The sequence below is a fragment of the Sciurus vulgaris genome (genome assembly GCF_902686455.1).
Source record: "Sciurus vulgaris genome assembly, chromosome: 4".
In the NCBI taxonomy this organism is placed as follows: domain Eukaryota; kingdom Metazoa; phylum Chordata; class Mammalia; order Rodentia; family Sciuridae; genus Sciurus; species Sciurus vulgaris.
In genome coordinates, this window is record NC_136464.1 from 138,541,910 (window position 1) to 138,557,914 (window position 16,005).

Consider the following 16,005-nt stretch of genomic DNA (forward strand, 5'->3'; position numbering starts at 1 on the left):
GTTCTACAAGACCTTCAAAGAAGAGCTCATTCCAATACTCCTCAAGTATTCCATGAAACAGAAGAGGAGGGAACCCTTCCAAACTCATCCTGTGAAGCTAATATCACCCTGATACCAAAACCCGACAGAGACACATCGAGGAAAGAAAATTTCAGACCAATATCCCTAATGAACATAGATGCAAACATTCTTAAAATTTTAGCAAACTGCATACAAAAACATATTAAAAAATAGTGCACCACGATCAAGTGGGTATTATCCCAGGGATGCGAGGCTGGTTCAACATCTGGAAATCAATAAATGTAATTCACCATATCAACAGACTTAAAGAATCACATGATCATTTCAATAGATGCAGAAAAAGGACTTGACAAAATACAGCACCCCTTCATGCTCAAAACACTAGAAAAAATAGGGATAGTAGGAACATACCTCAACACTGTAAAGGCTATCTATACTAAGCCTATGGCCAATATCATTCTAAATGGAGAAAAACTGAAAGCATTCCCCCTAAAAACTGGAACAAGGCAGGGATGCCCTCTTTCACCACTTTCTAATCAATATCTCCCTTGAAACTCTAGCCAGAGCAATTAGACAGACCAAAGAAATTAAAGGGATACAAACAGGAAAAGAAGAACTCAAACTATCCCTATTTGCCAATGACATGATTCTTTATTTAGAAGAGCCGAAGAATTCCACCAGAAAACTTTAACAACTCATAAATGAATTCAGTAAAGTAGCAGAATATAAAATCTAATGCATTTTTATTCATAAGTGATCAATCCTCAGAAAGAGAATTTAGGAAAACTACCCCATTCACATTAGCCTCAAAAAATAAAATACTTGGGAATCAATGTAACGAAAGAGGTGAAAGACCTCTACAATGGGAACTACAGAACACTAAAGAAAGAAATTAAAGAAAACCTTAGAAGATGGAAAGATCTCCCATATTCTTGGATAGGCAGAATTAATATTATCAAAATGGCCATACTACCAAAGGTGCTATATAAATTCAATGCAATTCCAATTAAAATTCCAATGACATATCTCATAGAAATAGAGAAAGCAATCATGAAATTCATTTGGAAAAATGAATAGCTAATGCAATCCTGAGCAGGAAGAGTAAAGCAGGGGGGGTATCACAATACCACAACTTCAACCATACTACAGAACAACAGTAACAAAAATGGCATGAAGGGCTGGGGATATAGCTCAGTTGGTAGAGTGTTTGCCTCACATGCACAAGGCCCTGGGTTCAATCCCCAGCACCACAAAAAAAAAAAAAAAAAAAAAAGGCAGGATATTGGCAATAAGACAGGTAGATCGATGGTACAGAAGAGAGGACACAGACACAAACCCAAATAAACACAATTTTCTGATACTAGACAAAGGTGCCAAAACCATTCAATGGAGAAAAGACAGCCTCTTCAACAAACGGTGCTGGGAGAATTGGAAATCCGTATGCAACGGAATGAAACTAAACCCGTATCTCTCACCGTGCACGGAACTCAACTCAAAACGGATCAAGGACCTTGAAATCAGACCAGAGACCCTGCATCTTATAGAAGAAAAAGTAGGTCCAAATCTTCAACTTGTTGGCTTAGGATCAGACTTCCTTAACAGGACTCCCATAGCACAAGAAATAAAAGCAAGAATCAATAACTGGGATAGATTCAAACTAAATAGCTTTCTCTCAGCAAAGGAAACTATCAGCAATGCGAAGAGAGAGCCTACAGAGTGGGATAATATCTTTGCCACACATACTTCAGATAGAGCACTAATTTCCAGAATATATAAAAGAACTCAAAAAACTACACCAAGAATACAGATGACTCAATCAACAAATGGGCTAAGGATATGAACAGACACTTCACAGAAGAAGATCTACAAGCAATCAACAAACACATAAAAAAATAATGTTCAACATCTCTTAGAGAAATGCAAATCAAAACAACCCTAAGATTTCACCTCACCCCTATTAGAATGGCAATTATCAAGAATACAAGCAACAATAGGTGTTGGTGAGGATATGGGGAAAAAGGTACACTCATACATTGCTGGTAGGGTTACAAATTAGTGCAGCCACTCTGGAAAGCAGTGTGGAGATTCTTTAGAAAACTTGGAATGGAACCACCATTTGACCCAGCTATCCCACTATTTGGTCTATACCTAAAAGACTTAAAATCAGTATATTACAGTGATACAGCCACATCAATGTTCATAGCAGCTCAATTCACAATAGCTAGATTGTGGAACCAACATAGATGCTCTTCAATTGATGAATGGATAAAGAAATTGTGGTATACATACACAATGGAATATTACTCAGCCATAAAGAAGAAAAAAATTATGGTATTTTCAGGCAAATGGATGAAGTTGGAGAATATCATGCCAAGTGAGATAAACCAATCCCAAAAAACCAAAGGACAAATGATCTCTCTGATAAGTGGATGATACATAATGGGAGGGAGGCAAGAATGGAGGAAGGATGGAATGTATAGAGGAAAAAGAAGAGTGGGAGGGATGGGGGGGAGGAAAAATAACAGAATGAGACACACATCATTACCCTATGTACATGTATGATTACGCAAATGGTATGACTCTACTTCATGTACAACCAGAGAAACAAGTTGTACCCCATTTGTTTATAATGAATCAAAATAATTAAAATAAAAGGGAAAAAGAATAAAATGGTACCTCATTCAAAATTTTCTAATATTAATACTGAAGCATTAATTTATTCCACTATAATAAATATCATACCTGAGATTCATGTTTAAAAATGAACCTTCTTATTTAGTACTTGGACAACCACTATTGGTATGTTAGGGTAAATTTAAATATAATAGCTCAAAATATGAACCCTACCATTCATATATAATTCCTAATGACAGAGATTTTCTTATTAAAAACAGGTTTAGTGTGCCCTATCTAAAATACTTGGAACCAAAACATATTTCGATTTTTTTTTTTTTTTTTTTTTTTAGTTTTTTAACATCTGCATATAGACTACTGGTTGCACATCCCTAATCCAAAATACTCAAATTTGGAAATGCTCCAAAATCCAAAATTTGTCTTTTTGCAGTGCTGGAGAGTGAACCCAGGTCTTTGCACATGATAGGCACTCTACCACTAAGCTATTTTCCCCAACCTCTCAAAATCCAAAACATTTAAGCATCATATTGGTGCGCAACAAGTTTCAGATTTGGAGCAGTTTGGATTTCAGAATTTGTTTAGTTCAACCTGTATCTATTGTTTGCATGAAGATTTTTTTTTTAAGAAGAAAAACATCTTCCCTGGTTAGAATAAGATTTTAGTTTGAAGGTTATTAACTTCTATAAGAATTGTGGCTTTTAAAAAATTATTTTTATACATGACAGGAGAATCCATTTTGACATAATTATACAAGCATGGACTATATTTTGTTCTAATTCAGACCCCAGTACCTCTCCTTCCCCTTCTTTCTCCCAATTCCCTGGCTTCATTCCCTCTCCTAATCTTTCTGCCACTTATAGTTATTTTTAAAATTAATTTCTTATGGATGTATACAATACTGAGATTCATTGTGGTATATTCATATATGTACACAGGAAAGTTATGTCATAGTCATTCCACTATCTTTCCTTTTTCTTTGCCCCCCAGTTCCCTCCATTCACCTTTGTCTACTCCACTGAACTTCTGAAGAATTGTGGTTTTGAAACTTCAATAAAATTTACTACTTCTTTAATCCCAGTTTTTAAAAGGTACCTATTTTTCAATACCTAGGAAATGATATTTTGTTTTTAAACTTTTTTTAGTTGTATAAGGACCCAATGCCTTTACTTTTATTTATTTTTATGTGACGGTGAGGATCGAACCCAGTGCCTTAAAACATGCTAGGCAAGTGCTCCACCACTGATCTACAACCCCAACCCTGGAAGTGATATTCTCAGCCAAAGAAAAACTTCACATACCTGAGTGCTCTTCCCATGGTCTCATAATTCATATCAGGTTTGTTTTTGTGTTTTCCCCACAACCTGGATACTGCTTTAGAATCTACCAGTTTAAAAATGCCTTTTTCTCGCTGAGTCCATTTGATGTATTTAGGACAAGTAGCTTTGTCCTGGAGTAGGGCCAGTAAAAATTCCCAAAGATAAATTGTATTTCCTAAAACAAAAACAACTTATTTGTAAATGAACAAAATTTCATTTAAAAGAGCACAATAAAACAAATGAAAGTCTTGCAAACTCTATATTAACACAAAATTATTACATAATTCAGTTAGTATTGCTGATATAATTCAGTTAGAATTGGTCATTTGATGGTCATAATTTTTAGGGTCTAATAACTGTATTAGTTCCACATAAGATGTCTGAAAAGAGGCAGTATCTTATCCATTAGATTTGAAATGACTTAGGGAGAAAGCACCTCAATATAATTTTTTTCTATTTCTTTAAGAACCATTACATTGTCACCTGCAGTGGTGCATGCCTATAATTCCAGCATCTGGGAGGCAGAGGCAGGAGGATCATGAGTTCAAAGCCAGCCTCAGCAAAAGTGAGGTGCTAAGCAACTCAGTGAGACCCTGTCTTTATATCAAAATACAAAATACAGCTGGGGATGTGGCTCAGTGGTCAAGTGACCCCAAGTTCAATCCCCAATATCCACCCCACAACAAAAAAAGAACCATTACATAGAAGAAGCATGAAAGAATGATATGAAACCTTTCCATAGTTGTCTTTATATTAGAAAAGTAGATCCACCATAACAGCTTTTTTTCCAAATTTGGGCAATAGTTATGAAAACACCAGAATTTCAAGACAACCTAATAATGCATATGAACTGAAAATCTAACTGGGCTGAACTCTTGCAAGAGCTTCATTATCAAATGAATGAATGGATTATTTTGACGTAGAAGTGAAAATAAAAGGATTTCTAGAGCTATCTTATTACCAGTCTCTTTACAGAAATTGGCAACTATCTTATAAACACTGGTAGTAGTAAGTTCCATTTCAATTCATGAAGAAAACTGGAGGTTTCTACTTACAATCTGAAGACATTATAAAATAATTCCAATGTTTCTTGGCCTGGAAGTATGATTGGGAAATTATAGCAGTGCTTACCTTTCCCATCTTTGTTTTTCTTCTTCACAGATATATTTGGTGTAGAAGCTGGGGAATCTGGTCGTGGTGGTTTAGTTTTCCTCCCTGAAATCAGAGAAACCCTGTGTAAATATCTGTCCTCAAAAGTGAAGAAGAATGGACAACTTCGCTATTTTTTCATTTATCATAAATTTCAAGGGCCAAAATGTTTATACATAGGATAATAAACTTGTCTCTTAAAGTACTTTTACTAGGGCCAGGGTTGTAGCTCAGTGGTAGAGCACTTGCCTAGTATGTATAAGGCACTGGGTTCGATCCTCAGCACCACATAAAAATAAATTGTATACAGTTAATTTTCAAATGTCAAAAACTTTTCCATATTCTATAAGTGCAGAAAATATGTGAGATAAAATGTTGGTGATCCACTAAATTTTTTTCTTGGGATTTTTATATGTGTTGGGGACAGTGGATTCTGGGCCTCAGATGTGCTAGGCAAAGGGTCTACCAATGAGCTGATTAAGGGACACAAAGATCATAAACTCTTAAGGAAGAATTTCTCCACTGAGTCCTGGCAGACACTTGTATAAGAAACTTGTACAAGTTTCCTTGTATTTGTCAATGAGTGGATTTTTCCCCAAGTTTGTAGTTATTTTAGGGTTCCAATTATATGTTCAGGTCTCAATCTTGCATAGGCCTATGACCTAGGTTGCTGCCTCTACATAAGCAATAAAAACAAGTCCCTTGACATAGGTTTTTCAGCCCTTGAGAGCTGCTACAATGTCAGTTTATACATTTTTACTTTCCTTTTCATTTTTATCTTGGAATTTCCCTTACTTTCACATGAGTTCAAGTTATTGGTGCTTGGTGAGGCCATTAATCCAGATATTAAACTCAAAATATTAACAAAGCAGGAACATAAACAAAAGACAATGAAATGGAAAGAGTAAAAGACTTTAGAAGGCAAGTGTGGTGCCAATTTGTGAAAAGTTCAAAACTCTCCTTAACATTTTCCTTTTCAGTTCCTTAGCTGATTTCCAATTGGAATCTTATGTTGGATGGATCACAAGTGTAGACTAGTGGTTTTCAAATAATGACCTTTGGGAGGAAGATAATCTGCCTTTATCCCCAAGCTCTTTGTGAGTTTGAATTAATAGGTTTAGATTAAAAATCTCAGGCTTTAGAAAAGTTGGAAAATCTTTTTTTCTGTGAGACAGACCAAAAATTTTAAATGCATAAAATATTCTATTAGCGTCATTTAAAATGACTCTAATATTAAGAAATACCTCAGTTTGGTTTTTTGCCCTCAATGTGTTAATTGGCATAGAAATGTACTTGAGCCACGAACAATGGCACATGCCTATAATCCCAGTAACTCCAGAGGTTATGACAGGAGGATGGCAAGATTGGAACCAGCTTCAGAAACTTAGTGAGGCCCGAAACAACTTAAGACACTATCAAATAAAAAAAATCAAAAGATCTGGGGATGTAGGTCAGTGGTAAAACACCCACTAGGTTCAATCCCCAGTGCAAAAAAGAAAGAAAGAAATACCCTTAAATAAAACTATACATAGATTCCACATCAAGACTTGATTGTTTCCCCAAAGAAATTAACCACCGGGGTTGGGGAGATAGCTCAGTCAGTGGAGTGCTTGCCTTGTAAGTACAAGGCCCTGGGTTCAATCCCCAGCACCCCCCCCCCCCCCCCCACAAAATTAACCACCTACCTTTCTTTCTTTTAGGCTGTTCTGGTGAGGAGGCTTCTGGTGAGTCTGCATATGTCTCTTGCACCTGCTGAGTTTCCATAACTTCAGGAATCCCATCTAATGTGACTGATACATGGGTAATTGGGGCAACAACAATGTCATCTTCAGAAGAACTAAATATATTATTATCTAATGGAAATAAAATCAACTAATTATAATCTGCTGTGTATTATAAACCAAAATAATTTCACATTTCTAAGAATATTCAAGCAGAAATAAAATCTTAAAATATATTCTCTACCTTAAATCAAGTACCCTAAATCAGTTGAAACTTGACTGGTTTATTTCAATGTCTTTCTTATTTGACTAACTATAACTCTTATCTTGTCTCTTTCCTCCAGGCTGGAGTTACTTCCTGAAATCTAAATCTGATATCATCACATTATTCCTCTCACCACATTATTCCTCTATACAGAAGTTTTATACCCTAAAAATTAGAAGGAAAATTATATGAAAAATATATTCCCATAATTTGCAAGGAAAAAAGATAAAATGAACCCAAACTCCATGGCATGCCATTCAAAGCTTCCACAATCTAAACCAAACCAAACTTTCCAATCACATCTCCCACCCACCATGAAGTTTACAGTTTATCCGTACCACAACATTTACCTCAAATTTTAATTTATTTACTTATTTATTTATTTTTACAGGTCTGTGTCTGGAGCTCAATTCATTACCTCTGGCTTGAATCCCCTTTCCTGTCTCCTTTATTAAAAGCTTATTTATCATTTACAGCCCAAGTTAAAACACTTTCTCAATAAAGCCTGTCTCTGGTGTGAAAGACAGAGTACTCCTAGAGCAGCTAGCTTTACTCACTGTTTCCTGAATGCTTCTGGCCTTTATTTTTTACTTTTACCATAATTCCCTCCATAATCATCACAGACTTTATGCTACATTTTTTCTTTGTAAAAGTGTGGGGTACAATTGTTATGTGAAGATTATTTTGAATTGTGTATTACTTAAAAATCATTTATTAGTCTTTGGTGTAAGATTAGGATGCATAGATTCCTTGTGAATGTATATGGTGGCAATGATTATGCCATGAAATATAGTACAATTTTTTGTGGGTGGGGGTCACTGGTGATTGAACTCAGGAACACTTGGTCACTAAGCTACATCACCCCTTTTTTGTACTTTATTTCGAGAGAGAAAAAAGCCCCGGCCCATTTTTTTGTAACTTTATGTGGAGAGAGGGTTTCACTGAATTGCTTAGTGACTCACTCTTGCTGAGGCTGGTTTTGAACTGGAGATCCTCCTGCCTGAGCCACTGGGATTACAGGCATGTACCAATGCACCCAGCCTATTTTATAAGTAACTTCAAAATTGAATTCCAAGATCTGGGAAAGAATGAACATCTTTTTGTGCTAATGCCTAATGCACTGCTATTACACATATAGCAACTATTCAATAAATACCTTGAGTTGGTTTAATAACAATTAATTTCATGATTTGATTGTTTCCATGTCACAAAATGCCCCCCAAAAACCATGGATTTAAAAATGGATAATGTGGAGACTAGGGGTGTAATTCAATGGTAAAGCACTTACCTAGCATGTGTGAGTTCAATTGTGTGGGTTCAATTCCCAGCACTGGGATGGGGAGTAAGGACCTGGATGATGTGGCAATAAATTATGCCATAAAGATATAGTAAAAATTGGGCTGGGGTTGTGGCTCAGCCCACAGAGTGCTTGCCTAGCATGTGTGAGGCACTGGGTTTGATTCTCAGCACCGCATATAAATAAAGAAAACAAAGGTCCATTGACAACTGAAAAAATATTAAAAAAAAAAAAAAAGAATAGTAAAAATTTCAATGACTTTGCCTACTCAATGATGATTATCTATAGTGATCACTCAATTATAATAGTCTGGGTTCAAATACCCTAATATTTTCACCAATGAGGTTAAGAGAAGAAATTGTGCATAATGCACTGTTTGATAATTAGCAAATTACTTTTGGTTCCCAAATTAAAAAGTTGTCTTTAACTGAATACTCTAGCAAAGGTGCCCCAATTAATACTGTAGCTTAAAATGTTTAGTACCCCAAAATGTAAAACATGGTCTCTGATCTCTTGATATTTACCATCTACTAGAGAGAGAAGTGGAAAGAATAACCTTACAAAGTACATAAGCATGATCAATCACTCACTTATTCGTTTTTCGTCCAGTATAGGGCCAGGGGAATCCATATTGAGGAGTGCCTCAGCAGCCTCAATAGTTTCAATTGTTTCATCCCCATTATGACAGGAAGCTTCAACTACAATACATTAAAAGAAAAAACAGAATTAGCTACAAAATATCTGTTGCTCTTTAAATTCATATACTGCTAATCTCCTGAACCAGGAAGCATCACTTAATATTCCCACCCATCACTGAATTAAGAGTAGGAGCATTTAGTGTAGAGCTGAAAAGTACTTAAAAATATCACCCAGTCATTTCATAGTATGTGGTCTAGAGGAAAAAAAATGATTTGCTCAGTGACTTACTATCAGTATATAAATCATCTCAATACATAAAATAATACTGAATCTATTAAGTAATTACCTTTTTAAGTAAAAAAAACTTTGTAAGATGCTAGAGATAAAAAGGTAAGCAAAATAGAGCTCTTGCTCTGGAGCAAAACCACTAATCATTTTCTGTGATAATTTTTACATTTTCCAAAATAACTGTAAGAACAGGCATTGAACTGGAGTAGAAAGAGTCCTGGAATGACAGAATCCTAACTATGTCACCAAATCAGTATGTCACTGGGCAAGTCATTTTGTTTTTCTAGACTACATGCTATAAAATGACTGCTTGATATTCTTAAGTACTTTTCAGCTCTAAAATAAATGATAATAGTCTTAATTCACTAATGGGAATGTGGTCTCCATTTACCTCTGAATTTTCTTTCTTTCTCCTCTAATAAGTGAGTTATCATATTTTCAACAACTTTTAGGCACAGTCACATTGCATCCTTTGGTAATTACAGTACTCTGGTACCATTCTTGGGCATGTTTTGTATAATATTAATTACTCTACCAGGGACTTTGCTTAATGCCAAGGTACATATATAATATATGTTATTTTTAAAAGTTTGAATACATGCATAAAATCGTAACTCTCAGATTCACGGTTGGATTGACAGCATGTTAACTATAAGTCTTTAAATTTTACACAGGCTTAAAAAGTAAATATAACATTTATCATCAAAGAAGAATCTCCACACAGGTAAGAGTCAGGATTATAGGTTTTCAAAAGTTTTATTGGAAAGTTTTTTCCCAAATGAAAACTTACGTGGATCTTCAACAAAGATAAAAGTGGTATTTTTTCATTATACATTTTACAGGTTCAAATTTGTAGTAAACTTGATAGGAAGTAAATCAATGAATAAGAATGAAAAAGGGCTGGGGTTGTGGCTCAGTTGGCAGAGTGCTTGCCTAGCACATGTGAGACACTGGGTTCAACCCTCAGCACCACATAAAAATAGACAATTTGATGTTGTTTTAAAAAAGAATGAAGGTAAAAAGTAAATAAAAATGAAGGTATTTTGAAGAATATGAAAATCTGAAATCAGGGGTTATAGATAACAGCAACAATCTAAAATTTCAAATTCCATAAAGTAGCTAAATATTTTTATATTGGAAATTTCAAACAAAATCAAAATCATGGAACATAGTATAGTGAAATCCCACATATTCATTTCCAGCTTCAAATATTACCAACAAATGGTCAGTCTTTTTTTTTTATCCAAGCCCAACTCTCTGGCCCCAAGTTCTCACCCTCTACATAAATTATTTTGAGGAATTCAAGACAACATATTTATCTCCAAATATTTTAGCATGTGTTATCTAAAAGACAAGGAGTCCAACACAATGATATTACCGCATTTTAGAAATATTAATTATTAATAATTCCTAATATCTGTTATGGGTTGAACTGTGACCCCTAAAAATTCATATGTTAAAGTTCTAAATTTCAGTACCTCAGAATGTGACTGTCTTTAATGAAATAAATTTAAATGAGGTCAGTAGGATAGACTCTAATCCAAAATGACTGTCCCTCTAAGAAGAAATCTGGACATAAACGGTAGAAAGGGAAGGCTATATATAAAGATGCAGGAAAAAGACAGTCATCCTTATAAGCCCAAAAATAAGCCCCGGAAGAAATCAAACCTGCCAATACCTTGACCTCAGACTTTCAGTTTCTAGAACAGTGAGAAAAGGTGTTGTTTGAGCAACCCAATTGGTGATACTTTGTAATGGCAGAACTAGCAAACAAATACATTATCTGAAGTACCATCTACTGCCCTTATGAACAAAACTGTTCTTTCTTCCCCTAGAACTTCTCAAAAGCACAATACTCCCTTCCCAACTCTAGAATAAGGATCATCTTTCTCAAGGCATTGCTCAGACAAGATGAATGAACTGAACAAGTTGCATCAGAATACATTGAAAAAAAATCATGCTAGCTACACAACAGATACTTGGTAGTGGTGGTCATTACACAAACACACTCAGCAATGCAAAGAAAATTTTGACTAATCCAATTCTTTTATTGATAAGAGAAACTCACCTAGATTCACTAAAAACTTTGGTTTTCTCTGAATAAAAAAAAAATATATGACTATAGAACCTGGGGGATGTTGCTTAGTGGTAAGAGTGCTTATCTAGCATGCTTGAGGCCCTGGGTTCAACCCTCAGCACTGCCCACCCCACAACAAAGTAAATTATGAGACAATGCTTTGGAAAAAAAAAAAAAAATTGGAAAGCACTGCAAAAAGTAGGTGTTGTCAACCAGTGTTATCAGTGGAGCTTCTGCCACTTGATACATAATTTAACCTAACTTCAGTTTTTCTTTTCTATTGTGAGAATTAAATAAGAAAATGTACATTTTTTAAAAAACTTATTACACTAATATGATACATTGAGGAGACGATGCCATTTTCTGTAGCATTCTTACCAAAAACGTGTTACCTCAACCCTGGGACTCAGGAAGAAACATCACACAACTAAAACTGAGGCACATACTACAAAATATGTAACCAGTACTCTTCAAAACTGTCAAGATTATGAGAAACAAGGAAATCTAAAACAGTAACAAACTGGAAGAGATCAAGGAGAAGTGATAACAAAATGAAACATGATTTTAGTATCCTACAACTGAATAAAGGAAAAATAATTAGTAATAAAATGGTAAACTATAAATAAGATTTAGGGTTAAAAATATTGTGACCAATGTTCATTTCCTATTCTTAATAAATGTACAATGGTTATATAAGATATTACAGAGGAGGGAGGCAGGAAGATCAGGAAACTTTTTGTACTACTTTTGTAACTTTTCCTGTAAGTCTAAAAACAATTTAGAATGAAAAGTTTTCAGGAAACGATCACAATGTTTGTATACAGTAAACAGTAACTGACAACTATTATTTTGATTATCACTATTACATTTATTACTACAGGTAACCTCAATTTTATTCAGTCCCAAAACAATCTTCTATTCCTTTCCCCCAGCTATAGCTAGCCTCTCTGAGGAATTTCAAAATCACTATTCCTGGTCTAGTTTTTCCAAATATGCAGAATACAAACTTACAGTCCATCCCCTTTCCAGTCTTTATTGTTGTCTCTTTGGTCATATAAGATTTTTTTTTTCAGATATTGATGGACCTTCATTTTATTCATTTATTTATATGTGGTGCTGAGAATTGAACCCAGTGCCTCACACACAGTAGACAAGCACTCTACCACTGAGTCACAATCCCAGCCCCTGGCCATATAAGATTTTATATACCAGCCACAAACATCACTACTCCAGAGCTTTTCTGGGTATTATGACAAAAATGTCAACCCAATTTTCAATGCTTTGGCCCCAAGTCTGTGCCACAAAGTTGTCATCTTCTATTTCATCTTTCATCATCTTTTCAATATGCTGGGTAAAAAAGATCTTATTCTACTTATTTTACACTGCATTTGTTTACTAAATAAAATCTCTTTGTCATATGAGTCAGATATATATATATATATATATATATATATATATTTACATCTGTTGTTCCAGTTCTATGTCCATTTAAAGTTGCTGCTGACTTTTAAAAGCTCTCTATATATTAATGATATTAATCCTTTATCTACCATGTAAATTGTATTTAATTTTATCCATCTGTCAATTGCCTTTTACACCTATATTCTGAGATTATACCTATAATCTCAGAAACCCAGAAGGCAGAAGAATCACTAGTACAAGGCCAGTCTAGGCAACTTGGTGAGATCCTGTCTCAAAATGAAAAATAAAAAGGACTGTAGATATAGCTCCCCTGGGTTTAATCCCCAGTATAGGGGGGGGAAAAAGTTTTAGTATTTGGTAGCATACTTACTGGTGCAAGACATTTTTACTGAATATATCATGTACCAGGCACTGTGCTAGGTGTTCAATTAGTTAAGAAAACAAGGCAACCACAACACTTGTCACCAAGAAAACTACAGATATACTACATTATGCTTACTTCTGTTAACTATCTTTTAAAAATAAAAATGTAAATATTTGCTCCTAAATAATTTTCTCAAATTTCTAACATCTCTGGCCAAGATTTGTATGAATGCCAACATACAAATCTACAAAGCATTTACAACCTTTCAAAATTGATAGAAATAGTATCATCACTACATTACATTTATATAGTCTACTACTCTTCAAGTTTGAAATATCTTACTAGTTGTGACTGAACCTGAAGAGAAATATCCTATAAATCACAGGACCTTATCCTACAATCTGGTCATGGCCTACTAATTTGCTTCATGTTTAAGTAGTAAGAAAACAATATTCCTTTTTCTTTCCCTACAAAAAACTTATTTCATTTTTTGTAAAATAGTGTGAAGGATATTAAAAACAAAAAGCACTCAGTGAAGAGTTGATGAACTGAGTGATTTGATTTCTCACATGCCTGTAATTTTGTCATATTCATTTCAATATATTTAAGAAAACAGGTGAGAAAGCAATATGAAACAGGGCAGATGACAGAAAATGTAGCTTTCCACTTTCTACAGGGCTCAAGCTTTTGCAGGTAATGAAGTTACCCAAAATCAAGTTAGAAACTTTTTATCTCCAAAAAAAAGTCTGGTCTAACAACAGTGTCTAAAACTATACTGTAGCAAGGTCCAGCTGGAGACAAACTCACCTGTAAGGGTGATGTCATCATCATCGTCATCTATAATTTCTTCTTCAGCAACATCCAGTGAGCTCTCAGTAATCATATCATTGGGTTCTTCCACACAGGCTAGACCAGCATAACTATTAAGAATATCAGCACCAGGAACATGTTCCACAATTACGGCAGGAAAAATAGCTGGATCACCAAGCTGGGAGCAGAGGTAAAGGAAAACAAAAGATTAACAAAGTTTTACTTTTATTAGATACAACCCAAAAATATTTTACACATTATTATATCAACTTAGTTTCTACATCATCAGCTACTTGCATCTTGACAATCCTTCTAGGCTGCAGGGAACTATAACACAAACTTTTATAATCTTGGGCCTGAATAACCAAGTTTCATTGAATATGCTATAAAAGTAGGTTTTTAAATGACATTAAATAAAAACTTCAAAAGCATGAACCAAGAAGCAGCATACAAATACACAAATAAAATCTCAAAGTTTCTCTGGAAGAAAAAAACAATCTGAGTTGAATAAATATTACACTGTCACTTGGCACACAAGTCTCATTTTAACATTTTTTGACTCCCATGAAAAACATTAGCTTTCATTTTCTATTACTGTTCCTTTTAAGTATAAATATATTAATGGTATAAATTATTACTACTAATGTCCAGTTATAAAATCATGGAATTTTAGAACTTTATGGACCCTAAAAATTTAACTTAGTCCAACCACCTCATTTTATAGATAACTGACCCACAGAGGGGTTTTTAACAACCTACTTTAAAAAAAAAAAAAGTAACAAATCTCATTAAACTATTACTTTGGTTATTGTTGTTGTTGTTGTTATTATTATTACTTTGGTACCAGGGATTGAACTCAGGGGCACTTGACCACTAAGTCACATTGCCAACCCTATTTTGTATTTTATTTAGAGACAGGATCTCACTGAGTTGCTTAGCACCTCACTTTTGCTAAGGCTGGTTTTGATACTCCTGCCTCGGTCTCCCATTCTGCTGGGATTACAAGCATGTGCCACGCACCTGGCTTTAGCTTTTTATTTTGAAAAGATTTCCAACTTAGAAAAATTGCAAAAATAGCCAGACATGGTGGTGCATGCTATAATCCCTGCAACTTGGAAGGCTGAAGCAGGAGGATCTAAGTTCAAAGCCAGCCTTAGCTGCAAGACCTTGTCTCAAGAAGAAAAAAAAAACTGCAAGAATAGCACAAAAAATGCTCATACAAACTTAACTCACACGACCCCAATTGTAACATTTAAGCACATCTTTCTTCCAATATTTTTGATTTATTTGAAAGTGGTAGACATATGCCAGACAAAATACTATAGTGTTTATTTTCTAAATAATCAAATATTATTATGATTGATACTGGGGATTGAATCCAGGAGTGCTTAACCACTGAGCAACATCCCCAGTTCTTTTTTTTTTTTTTTTTTTTTTTTTTGGAGACAGTTTCCTCCATAAGTTGCTGAGCTGGTCTTGAACTTGCAATCCTCCTGCCTCAGCCTATGCTCTCACTGGGATTACAGGTGTGCATCATCAAAAATTATTTTCTATTAAGGGTGGCACAGTTACCAAACCAGGAAAGTAACACTGACACTGTTTGAAGGATCACAGGTTTCTTTCAGTAAATATTCTGTTTCTTAAGGAAAATTACTTTAATCTATAACAGTTTCTTCTCTTTCAATTTGGAGCAATTCTTCAGTCTTTCTCTTTCACAATCTTTACGAATCTGAACAGTACAGGGCACTTGTTTTGTAGAATGTCCCCCAATTTGGGACACTGGATAATTTCTCATGATGAGATTGTTAGGGTTAAAGAAGTAACAGAATGTCCTTTAAAATTTGTCATGTCAGAGGGCTCATAATACTTACTTGTCCTATTACTGGGAACTTTAACTTTGATTACTTAAGGTTTCTCCACTATAAAGTTACTATTTTTCCTTCTATTGTTAGTAATTTCTTCTGGAAAGATACCTCAGTTCCCAAACCAATCCCCCTTGGAT

General features: G+C 34.7%; 1 protein-coding gene across 6 annotated transcripts in view; it reads right to left on the reverse strand.

Moving 5' to 3' along the window:
* The window catches only part of ELF1 (E74 like ETS transcription factor 1), a 104,006-nt gene that overhangs the window by 13,504 nt on the left and 74,497 nt on the right, over window positions 1-16,005 (reverse strand). For 5 of the 6 annotated variants that reach the window (XM_079136528.1, XM_079136524.1, XM_079136523.1 and 2 more), the window contains 5 exons: window positions 14,001-14,181; window positions 8,994-9,101; window positions 6,806-6,973; window positions 5,103-5,186; window positions 3,954-4,146 (listed from right to left, as the gene is read on the reverse strand). In XM_079136528.1, the coding sequence (XP_078992654.1) occupies window positions 3,954-4,146; window positions 5,103-5,186; window positions 6,806-6,973; window positions 8,994-9,101; window positions 14,001-14,076 (629 nt within the window). In that variant the 5' untranslated portion in view covers window positions 14,077-14,181. The remainder of the gene's footprint in view (window positions 1-3,953; window positions 4,147-5,102; window positions 5,187-6,805; window positions 6,974-8,993; window positions 9,102-14,000; window positions 14,182-16,005) is intronic. The other variant, XM_079136526.1, reaches the window with a different exon arrangement.